This window comes from Dermochelys coriacea, chromosome 15, assembly GCF_009764565.3.
Source record: "Dermochelys coriacea isolate rDerCor1 chromosome 15, rDerCor1.pri.v4, whole genome shotgun sequence".
Classification (NCBI taxonomy): domain Eukaryota; kingdom Metazoa; phylum Chordata; order Testudines; family Dermochelyidae; genus Dermochelys; species Dermochelys coriacea.
In genome coordinates, this window is record NC_050082.1 from 9,483,187 (window position 1) to 9,495,378 (window position 12,192).

Sequence of the window (12,192 nt, forward strand, 5' to 3'; positions counted from 1 at the left end):
GGGCTGTCCGCATCACTCACCAAACGACTGTGTCTGCCTGTCCGCAGACAGCGCTGGGCCAGGTTTCTTTCATAGCCATTGGCATGTTTGGTTTGTTCCCCCTTTTTAAATGGAAGATTAAATTCGGCAGAATTCTGGGACCAAGCAGCTGTAACGCAGCCTGGACATGCCAGCTCAGCCCGACTGCTCGCGTATGGTCCCTCAGCCCAAATGCTCGCATACGGTCTCAACGCCAGACCATTGAAACCTGCCCAAATGTCACCCTACACAACTCAAGGAGGTGCAAATGCTCATGTGGCAGCGTTCTGATGTCCTGGGGGCGGGGGCTCTAGGAAAGGATGGAAGGCAAGGCCTAAACTCAAAGGCAAGATTTATAGGAATCCCTAAGAGCCCAAACCAGTGAGTTTCCCATGGCACTAGTCTTCTGTCACCCCATTTCCGTCCTGCTTTATTACTAGCTCAATGAGCCTCAAAAGAACCCAAATATTGGAACCAGTGATGGGCTCAAACAGAAACTCCATATGCCAAACTCAGCCCCACCTCATCCAGCCTGAACATTTAGAACAGCTTGGGTGCACATCGACTTCTGAACGTCCCAATAGGCATCTCTCTGTCCAGCAGGCCAGAAGCAGATCTGAATGCCTTCAAAGCAGGAGACCTGTGCTGAGCTGGACCTAGCTCCAAACTGGCTAGCTCAGGCCCATCTCTAATCAGTGGCGGATTAAAGATTTTGCCGTCCCTAGGCCCTGAAATAATTGCTGCCCCCCCCACCCCAGCTTACCTCCGCTCCGCCTTCGCCTCCTCCCCTGAGCGCACCGTCGAGTCTTGCTTCTTCCCGATCCCTGTGCGTGAAACAGCTTCGTGAAGGAGGCGGGAAGAGGGGGTAAAGCGGTGCGCTCAGGAGAGGAGGCAGGGCCGGGGCGGGGATTTGGGGAAGGGGACCAATAGGGGCAGGGAGGGGGCAGAGAAGGGGTGGAGTTGGGGCAGGGCTGGGGAGTGCAAACCGGCACCGGGGGAAGCAGCCTCTGGCTGCTATTATAAATTTGCCACCCCTGCAAATTTGCTGCCCTAGGCCTAGACCTTATTGGCCTAGGCGTTAATACGCTGCTGTCTCTAATGTAAAGAACATGATTAAATTTTTAAATATCAAACATTCCATTTTCTTCTTCCAACCACTAACCCAATATTTGCTGAGAACAATGGGTGCCATCTTCCTTGGAAAGTTCATGTATTTATAATAGATTGAACCAACAAGCCAGGACAGTCTTACAAAAGGGACAAAACCAAAGGACTAAAAAGTGAGCCTGATACTCAGGGAGGAGAGAAGTAAATATAGCAAAATAGAATATAGCAAAAAGAAAAAACTCCTCCAATGCACTTCACTACAGAGCATGCCATATTCCTCCCTAGATTGTACCCTGCCCCAGCAATGATGGGCCCCATCGATCCTCTGCTGCTCTGCACCTGGTGTAGCCAGGTATGCCGTGCAGAGCAGGGGCAATCCATCCCCAGTTCAGAACAGCAGCCTTTAACACCCACTTTGCACAGGTGTAAATGATGGCCCCGGGTGCAAAGCAGTGGGGAATCAGGCCCACTAACATTGATGGAGAGGCTCCAGATTTACACCAGCGTCTCCGAGATCAGAATTGGGCCCACATATCTGTAGTATTAAGTGGGGTGTTGGGGATTGTTAGGGGGCTTTCCCTTCATCCCCTTCCCTGGTTCTTATCACGCAGACAGAAAGCAGAAGGCCAGAAGTCCGAAGCGCAGGCAATGTTTATTGAGGTTAATTTCAAGCAAGCATATCCATAGCTCTGACGCCGCTGAGCCTTGCTTCCCAATGTCCCATTCCCCCACTCCTTAACAGGCATAATTATACCTGCAATACACCCCCTTGGTCCCACCTCTTACAATTTATGGTCATGTTCCATTTTGGGGGGTCGTGAGTCTGGGGGCTTCACCCCACCTCTTTCGTATCCCATGGGAGGGGTAAGGTTGTGCTAGGATCAGGGACAGGCATTGCTTTGGCCTTTTAATGCTTCATATACCTTCCCGTTCATCCCCCATTGCCCCTCTTGACTGGTTGCTTGACCTTGCCTTGAGATAGGAATTGAGGCAGTCTTCAAGTGTGTGCTTGTATGTGATCTTCCCACCATGTCCAGTAACACTTTAGCTGTTCTTATCTGTTCCCATTATACTAACAAACCCATCTGGCTGGGCAGAAGCAACACACAGTGTCTTTGTTCTTTGTTCACACATGTTAGTAAGAATTTAAGGATATCAAAACTCAAACGGGCAAACAAGACCCAAACTTCTATCTCTAGTGAATATACAGGCCTGAATCCTACATTATCATCACTAACACTCCTAACAGGCATGTGTAGAGAATCAACTCACCTAGAACACAAGTCCTGACCATTGCATCCATCCGAATCCTGCCCTCCACCACCACCATCATCAGAGAACCACCATGGTCAGGTTTCAGAGAGGAGGTGCTAGGTCCCCCACCCCACATTTAACCCAGGGGCAAGGATCTGTCCCAAACTAAAGAGAAAACAGATAGGTGAGGGGGCCCTCCTGACTGCTCGATACAGACGGATTACAGCTACCCATTTGGCAGGCTCATCTCTCCCCTCCCAGGCTGAATTAGCTGCAGGGCTAGATTAGCACCAGCTGGGAAAATGCAACCAATCAGAAGAATAAATAGACCCAGTTTAACAGAGCTCTTACACTCAGGACCAGATTGTCAAGTGCTCAGCACCCACAAATGGGGGCCAGAATGTCAAGCACGCAGTCATTCCCACTGCGGTATTTCCAAAATCTCAGTTCCTGGCAGGCTAAGCTGTCCTGGGAAGGCTGGCATGTCTATACTTCATGCTGGGAGTGCAATTCCCAGCCTGGGGAGATAGACCCACACTAGCTCTGATGGAGCTAGTGCTCTAAAAATAGAGCATAGCTGCAGCAACACAAGGAGCGGGAGGGACTAGCCACCTGAGTACGTGCCTAGCATCTCAGATTGGTACATACATCGGGCAACAGCTAGCTCCTCCCACCACTCATGCCTCCACGGGTAGACTATTTTTAGCATGCAGGTGTAGGTGTGTCTCCCCAAGATGGGACGTACACCACCGGCTCGCAATGCAGACATATCCTTAGGTGGCTAAATGGCAGCTGAGGTCTATTGAAAGGTCGTTGCTGGGTGGACTCTTCTCTTAGCCATTTTAACATCTTTCCACTGTCTATATGAGGGAGATGGTCTGAAATGTGTCTGTCTCTGAACAAATGCAGCAGTGTGTGTGTTGATTGCACAGTAACATCTACATTCAGTTTATATATTTGCTTCTTGCAGGTTATCTTCAAAGAAGAGAAGACACAGGTAAGGGCTCTGAAAGCTTTGCCACCCACCTAAGCAGTATGGGTTAATTCTGCCCACATGGGGTGATGGGAAACACCATCAGACTCTAGGGAAGTCCAGATTTGCTAGTGCTGGTGCAGGAAGGTGTAAGTTTCACCTAGCAGAGCTTATGAAACCCTCTAGGCGCCCCCTCCACCTTCAGAACATCTGAGGTTAAAGCTGCACTGAGCCTCTTTTATTGAGGTGGAATTCAACTGTATGTGCTGCTTGACCCGAGTGGTGCTTGGGTCTTATGCTGGTCCCTCTATACACGGGTGAATGCTATCCCTGGTGAACTTTCTGCCAGCTTTGGAGGATAGAATTAAAATTCAAAATGATCTGGACAAACTGGAGAAATGATCTGAAGTAAACAGGGTGAAATTCAATAATGACAAATGCAAAGTACTCCACTTAGGAAGGAACAATCAGTTGCACACATACAAAATGTGAAATGACTGCCTAGGAGGGAGTACTGTGGAAAGGGATCTGGGGGTCATAGTGGATCACAAGCTAAATATGAGTCAACGTGTAACACTATTGCAAAAAAAAGCAAACATCATTCTGGGATGTATTAGCAGGAGTGTTGTAAGCAAGACATGAGAAGTAATTCTTCCGCTCTACTCCATGGTGATTAGGCCTCAACTGGAGTATTGTGTCCAGTTCTGGGCGCCACATTTCAAAAAAGATGTGGACAAATTGGAGAAAGCCCAGAGAAGAGCAACAAAAATTATTAAAGGTCTAGAAAACATGACCTATGAGGGAAGATTGAAAAAATTGGGTTTGTTTAGTTTGGAGAAGAGAAGACTAAGCGGGTATATGATAACCGTTTTCAAGTACATAAAAGGTTGTTACAAGGAGGAGGGAGAAAAATTGTTCTTCTTAACCTCTGAGGATAGGACAGGAAGCAATGGGCTTAAATTGCAGTAAGGACAGTTTAGGTTGAACGTTAGGAAAAACTTCAGGGTGGTTAACTGTCAGGGTGGTTAAGCACAGGAATAAATTGCCTAGGGAGGTTGTGGAATCTCCATCATTGGAGATATTTAAGAGCAGGTTGGAGAAACACCTGTTAGAGATGGTCTAGATCAGTGGTTCTCAAATTAGGGGCGCCGCTTGTTCAGGGAAAGCCCAATGGGCTAATGAGGGCTGCAGAAAGGGCGGCCAGCACGTCCTTCAGCCCATGCCGCTTTCTGCAGCCCTTATTGGCCTGGAACAGCGAACCATGGCCAGTGGGAGCCGCAATCAACCAAACCTGCGGACACGGCAGGTAAACAAACGGTCCTGGTCCCTGAACAAGCAGCATCCCTAGTTTGAGAACCACTGGTCTAGATAATACTTAGTCCTGCCATGAGTGCAGGGGACTGGGCTAGATGACCTCTCAAGGTCCCTTCCTGTTCTATGATTCTATGATATACAAGCATAGGCCATGCACTTAATCCAGCCCCTGGAGTTCATATTTATATCTAGGTTAAGGTTAACCCTTCCTTGGACAGGTAAATATTTAAAGGGAGAGTGCATAGACTTAGAGGGATCAGTATAGGAGTCATACATTCACTGAGTGTTATTTTTGCCTTCCTGTGTGCAAGGGCATTTGGAAGATTTTCTGCAGTGCTGTCCCGCTGTGCTGTTACAGCAAAGGCCCGACAGCTTTCCCTTTTATGGATCCAGGCTTTGAGGCATTCCTATAGCTCCTGGGTTTTAATTTGTCCCTTGGGGACCACAGCACTGTCAAATCAGACATCATTTGCAACCTTGTTAGCTGTGAGGGTCCAGTGTCAGTGAGCAGAAGCCACCCTCCCTCCAACTTCGCTGCTAGTTTTAAGTTCTTACTCTGATTGCTTAACAAGCTTAAAGGCTGGATGGAAACTCCTTCCTAAACTTACAGACCTAAGGGCTCATCTTACAACTGAACAAGCTAGCATCTGATGTCAGTTTCTTACTGTGTTGGCTGGGGCTTGATCCCGAATCTAATTAAAGGTTCCAGAATGTGGATTTTAATTAAAAACTTCTGTTCCCAAGACAGCTTCTAGGGTTTTTTTTTTAGTGGGGAGAGGTGCAGCTTCAGAAAGTTGAGCTCAGGAAAGTGTGAAGCCTCTTTCTAGAGGCAGATCTATAGTGGCTTGGCCTGCATTTCTCTCATGGTGAGATTTTACCAGCAAATCTACACTGTGATGAGAATTCATCATCTGAAGGACCTTGTGCAGGAAGCTCATTGTATCCTACTTATTGAAGTCTTTGTCTCTATGGACCCAAGACACAGCTGCTTTATTCCAGATTTACACAGGTGTAACTCTACCAATACATGTATATTCAATATATAGTTTTCATCCACTTTCTCTATAAGGCAGGTGGGATGACTGATCCCTTTGTTTGGAGCTCAGAATACAATATGTGTTTTTACTGAAACACAATGGAACGGATTCACTCTACTGGGTTAAAAGAAAAGGAGTACTTGTGGCACCTTAGAGACTAACAAATTTATTAGAGCATAAGCTTTCGTGAGCTACAGCTCACTTCATCAGATGCATTTGGTGGAAAAAACAGAGGAGAGATTTATATACACACACACAGAGAACATGAAACAATGGGTTTATCATACACACTGTAAGGAGAGTGATCACTTAAGATAAGCCATCACCAGCAGCAGGGGGGGGAAAGGAGGAAAACCTTTCATGGTGACAAGCAGGTAGGCTAATTCCAGCAGTTAACAAGAATATCAGAGGAACAGTGGGGGGGTGGGGTGGGAGGGAGAAATACCATGGGGAAATAGTTTTACTTTGTGTAATGACTCATCCACTCCCAGTCTCTATTCAAGCCTCAGTTAATTGTATCCAGTTTGCAAATTAATTTCAATTCAGCAGTCTCTCGTTGGAGTCTGTTTTTGAAGCTTTTTTGTTGAAGTATAGCCACTCTTAGGTCTGTGATCGAGTGACCAGAGAGATTGAAGTGTTCTCCAACTGGTTTTTGAATGTTATAATTCTTGACGTCTGATTTGTGTCCATTCATTCTTTTACGTAGAGACTGTCCAGTTTGGCCAATGTACATGGCAGAGGGGCATTGCTGGCACATGATGGCATATATCACATTGGTAGATGCGCAGGTGAACGAGCCTCTGATAGTGTGGCTGATGTGATTAGGCCCTATGATGGTATCCCCTGAATAGATATGTGGACAGAGTTGGCAACGGGCTTTGTTGCAAGGATAGGTTCCTGGGTTAGTGGTTCTGTTGTGTGGTGTGTGGTTGCTGGTGAGTATTTGCTTCAGATTGGGGGGCTGTCTGTAAGCAAGGACTGGTCTGTCTCCCAAGATCTGAGAGAGTGATGGCTCGTCCTTCAGGATAGGTTGTAGATCCTTGATGATGCGTTGGAGAGGTTTTAGTTGGGGGCTGAAGGTGATGGCTAGTGGCGTTCTGTTGTTTTCTTTGTTGGGCCTGTCCTGTAGTAGGTGACTTCTGGGTACTCTTCTGGCTCTGTCAATCTGTTTCTTCACTTCAGCAGGTGGGTATTGTAGTTGTAGGAATGCATGATAGAGATCTTGTAGGTGTTTGTCTCTGTCTGAGGGGTTGAAGCAAATGCGGTTATATCGTAGCGCTTGGCTGTAGACAATGGATCGAGTGGTATGATCTGGATGAAAGCTAGAGGCATGTAGGTAGGAATAGCGGTCAGTAGGTTTCCGATATAAGGTGGTGTTTATGTGACCATCGCTTATTAGCACCGTAGTGTCCAGGAAGTGGATCTCTTGTGTGGACTGGTCCAGGCTGAGGTTGATGGTGGGATGGAAATTGTTGAAATCATGGTGGAATTCCTCAAGAGCTTCTTTTCCATGGGTCCAGATGATGAAGATGTCATCAATGTAGCGCAAGTAGAGTAGGGGCATTAGGGGACGAGAGCTGAGGAAGCGTTGTTCTAAGTCAGCCATAAAAATGTTGGCATACTGTGGGGCCATGCGGGTACCCATCACAGTGCCGCTGATTTGAAGGTATACATTGTCACCAAATGTGAAATAGTTGTGGGTCAGGACAAAGTCACAAAGTTCAGCCACCAGGTTAGCCGTGACAGTATCGGGGATACTGTTCCTGACGGCTTGTAGTCCATCTTTGTGTGGAATGTTGGTGTAGAGGGCTTCTACATCCATAGTGGCTAGGATGGTGTTTTTAGGAAGATCACCAATGGACTGTAGTTTCCTCAGGAAATCGGTGGTGTCTCGAAGATAGTTGGGAGTGCTGGTAATGAAGGGCCTGAGGAGGGAGTCTACATAGCCAGACAATCCTGCTGTCAGGGTGCCAATGCCTGAGATGATGGGGCGTCCAGGATTTCCAGGTTTATGGATCTTGGGTAGCAGATAGAATACCCCAGGTCGGGGCTCCAGGGGTGTGTCTGTGCAGATTTGTTCTTGTGCTTTTTCAGGGAGTTTCTTGAGCAAATGCTGTAGTTTCTTTTGGTAACTCTCAGTGGGATCAGAGGGTAATGGCTTGTAGAAAGTGGTGTTGGAGAGCTGCCTAGTAGCCTCTTGTTCATACTCCGACCTATTCATGATGACGACAGCACCTCCTTTGTCAGCCTTTTTGATTATGATGTCAGAGTTGTTTCTGAGGCTGTGGATGACACTGTGTTCTGCATGGCTGAGGTTATGGGGTAAGCGATGCTGCTTTTCCACAATTTCAGCTCGTGCACGTCGGCGGAAGCAGTCTATGTAGAAATCTATGCCTCTAGCTTTCATCCAGATCATACCACTCGATCCATTGTCTACAGCCAAGCGCCACGATATAACCGCATTTGCTCCAACCCCTCAGACAGAGACAAACACCTACAAGATCTCTCTCATGCATTCCTACAACTACAATACCCACCTGCTGAAGTGAAGAAACAGATTGACAGAGCCAGAAGAGTACCCAGAAGTCACCTACTACAGGACAGGCCCAACAAAGAAAACAACAGAACGCCACTAGCCATCACCTTCAGCCCCCAACTAAAACCTCTCCAACGCATCATCAAGGATCTACAACCTATCCTGAAGGACGAACCATCACTCTCACAGATCTTGGGAGACAGACCAGTCCTTGCTTACAGACAGCCCCCCAATCTGAAGCAAATACTCACCAGCAACCACACACCACACAACAGAACCACTAACCCAGGAACCTATCCTTGCAACAAAGCCCATTGCCAACTCTGTCCACATATCTATTCAGGGGATACCATCATAGGGCCTAATCACATCAGCCACACTATCAGAGGCTTGTTCACCTGCGCATCTACCAATGTGATATATGCCATCATGTGCCAGCAATGCCCCTCTGCCATGTACATTGGCCAAACTGGACAGTCTCTACGTAAAAGAATGAATGGACACAAATCAGACGTCAAGAATTATAACATTCAAAAACCAGTTGGAGAACACTTCAATCTCTCTGGTCACTCGATCACAGACCTAAGAGTGGCTATACTTCAACAAAAAAGCTTCAAAAACAGACTCCAACGAGAGACTGCTGAATTGGAATTAATTTGTAAACTGGATACAATTAACTTAGGCTTGAATAGAGACTGGGAATGGATGAGTCATTACACAAAGTAAAACTATTTCCCCATGGTATTTCTCCCTCCCACCCCACCCCCCACTGTTCCTCTGATATTCTTGTTAACTGCTGGAAATAGCCTACCTTGCTTGTCACCATGAAAGGTTTTCCTCCTTTCCCTCCCCTGCTGCTGGTGATGGCTTATCTTAAGTGATCACTCTCCTTACAGTGTGTATGATAAACCCATTGTTTCATGTTCTCTGTGTGTGTGTATATAAATCTCTCCTCTGTTTTTTCCACCAAATGCATCCGATGAAGTGAGCTGTAGCTCACGAAAGCTTATGCTCTAATAAATTTGTTAGTCTCTAAGGTGCCACAAGTACTCCTTTTCTTTTTGCGAATACAGACTAACACGGCTGCTCTACTGGGTTAAGTAAGCCCAAGTCCATTGGTTTGAATGGAATTGTGTCCATTTGCATCAATAGTGAACAAAACATGTCGGTGATTGCTGAGATTGAATGTCCTGTTAATTTGATTGTTTTGGCTGATTAGAACGGAAATCTTCCAGTTAATTAGCTATTTCTTATTTAGCTCCTCAAGCCCAAAAAGTAAAAGAAAGGAAGAAAGAAAACACAAAAAACAGTAAGTAGAAATGTACTGAACTATCGAATGTGTTTTTGCTGAACTGTCCCTTTAAGAGTCATGGATGTGCGGAGGGTTTGGTACCAGAAAACCCCGTTGGGGTTAGCCACAGATGGGTACCCACCACAGTAAACCTCTTCTTGCATTTTGAAATCACATGCTTGTTTTCCAGATGAAACAAGGGATGTTTTTATTCTTCCCAAGGAAGATTTGAATTAGAGCTGATCAGTGTTTTCCAAACTTGAACATTTCAAATTTTGAAACTAGAAAAACTTCGGTTGGGATGGGGAAAATATCCAAAAAAGTTTGTAAAATGTTTGTCCCTTTTCTCTGACCAACTCTACTTGGAGCGTAAAGATCAAAGCATCAGGGGCTGCCATTTCAAAGGGCAGGGGGCTGCTCGGAGCAGGTGCAAAATGCACAGTTCATACTTGGCCTTGCTGGGTGCTTGTGGAAAATAGAAGGTACAGCACCTCTGAGAGATGGCCAATAGTGTCAGAAGGAGGCCTGGCACATGGAAAGCCCGATGATCACATTTTCTTCGTGCTGTAGGGACAAAGGCGTTCAAAAACAGCAGTGTGCTTTGAAGATGTACACTCCACACATGCCTCAATCCTGCAAAATATATGAATTCACATGTATGCAGGGTAATTATGGACACAAGGACTTCATGCAATTGGGCATGCAAAGGGTGGCTTGGGTGTACAAGTATCCATTTGCACATACAGTGTATGCAATCTGCATGCACAAATGTGGGAACAGCAGGCACCGTTACCTGTGCAATATGTGCGTATGTAATTTGCACCCGTAGCATGGGACTCTTCTTTGAACCTATGACCCCAGATGTGGTGAAAAGCAAGAGATGTTTCGGGGAGCAGAGGGACAGTTTGTTAAGGTATGCTAACACAGCTGGGACACTACCTCAGTCTTTAAAGGGCATCCGAACTCCTACAAACCTGTCAAACTGGCCAAAATCAGCACAGACAAAATAATAATAAGGTACAAAAACAATGAAACCAAACAGCCAATGAGAGTTTAACTAAATGTTCACCAACAGCTTATGCAATGTTCAATCTGCTCTGGGTGGGATATTCTTTTGTATTAGGGGAGATGCAGTTCTGAAGCAGATAGTCTGTTGGTTTTATTAGAGGTTGATTTATTACACCCCAATCGTGTGACATGTGGGCAGAAATCCAGAATTTCTAAATAAAACAATGCACATGGCCAAATAACAAAGCCACAAAATTAGATCATGCCTCAGCCCTCATGCTAACAGTCCCCTCCTGGCTAACAATCACTATCTCCATTAGCTGGCACCTGCCCCCTCCTGGCTAAAAATCCAGGCTTCACAGATACCTAAAATGTCACCAACTATGGGCTCTGACCAGCCACCGAAAGGAACAAACGCTGAAGCTGATAGCTGCCACCAAAAGCCCCCTGTCATGCCCATTGCAGAATGCAACCCTAGTGGCAGACAACAAGAATGTCACAATCAATTAACAGCTGTAATGGAGCAAAGAGGGAGTGGAACAGGCCTCTGGATCCTGGGGCACATGGGTGCATCCCTCTGTGCCTGTCCCTTTAAAATAGTGGTCACAGAGCACATGACTAGGAGCTAGTACATGATCTACAAGAAGAGAGATCTAAGGCTTGCTGACTCTTAAGCAGGGTCAGCACACGGGATTGACCTAGACTCATGGAAAGCCTACTGCGAGAGGTCTCTGTAGTAGCCAGGAAAGAGCTATCTGGCGGGCAAAGATGTGCCTCCGCTTCCCAGCTGAAGGAAGCAGGGAAGATGTCTGTCACCATGTATTTTGTGTTGTTTTGAGCCTCTCTTGCATCTTCCGTTGATTAATAAACCCACCCTGTGGAAAGGGATGTGGGCCTAACCTTGAGAGTTTCATTTGGAGTGACCTGGCTGATGGGACTAGCTGACAAAGAGGCCAAGAAATAAGGAGATCCCAGCCTGCAGAATAGTTTGTGTTACAGTTGCCCAAAGGATGTTGGCTAATCAGATGTGCTCTTCCAGCCTGGCAGATGCATAGATTCATAGAGCTTAAGGCGAGAAGGGATCGTTACTGTCATCTAGTCTGACCTCCTGCATAGCACAGGCTGTAGAACTCCACCCCGTGATTCCTGCATCGAGCAGGGTGACTTGTGGTGAGCTATGGCCTATCTCTTGGAAAGGCACGAGGTGTTGATCTGTAAACTCCAAGCAATGGCTAATAGCCCTTACAGCTTAGAAAAATTTACACCTTATTTCCATTTTGTCTGTTGCCAACTTCAACTTCCATCTGCTGGATCTCGGACCGCCTTTGTCTGCTCGATTAATGAACAGCTTTCTTTCCACTCTCAAAAGCTCTCGTAGCCGGCCACGAAAATCCCACCGCCACCGCCATCGCCACTACCACTCTCGCTCGGAGAGCTCCGATTCCCTCTCCTCTAGCTGCCAAAGCAGGTAATGGTGCCATTTGCTAAGTTGATTTTCCTTTTGCCTAGCTTCAGGGCCACAGCTGAAATGAGCTTAGTGGGCTCAGTGTAAACACCGCCATGCACTGAGAGGCTCTGTATCCCTCTAGTCATGGCTAGGTCACACAGAGAGGTGGTTGAGCCTGCTACTATGTTATGTTGGGTTGGGATGTGG

General features: G+C 46.6%; 1 protein-coding gene across 1 annotated transcript in view; it reads left to right on the plus strand.

The window, feature by feature from the left end:
- Window positions 1-12,192, plus strand: part of SRRM4 (serine/arginine repetitive matrix 4) — a 142,669-nt gene that overhangs the window by 110,482 nt on the left and 19,995 nt on the right. Inside the window, exons 5-7 of the mRNA XM_038373713.2 lie at window positions 3,350-3,376; window positions 9,498-9,548; window positions 11,908-12,006. Of these exons, the coding sequence (XP_038229641.1) occupies window positions 3,350-3,376; window positions 9,498-9,548; window positions 11,908-12,006 (177 nt within the window). The remainder of the gene's footprint in view (window positions 1-3,349; window positions 3,377-9,497; window positions 9,549-11,907; window positions 12,007-12,192) is intronic.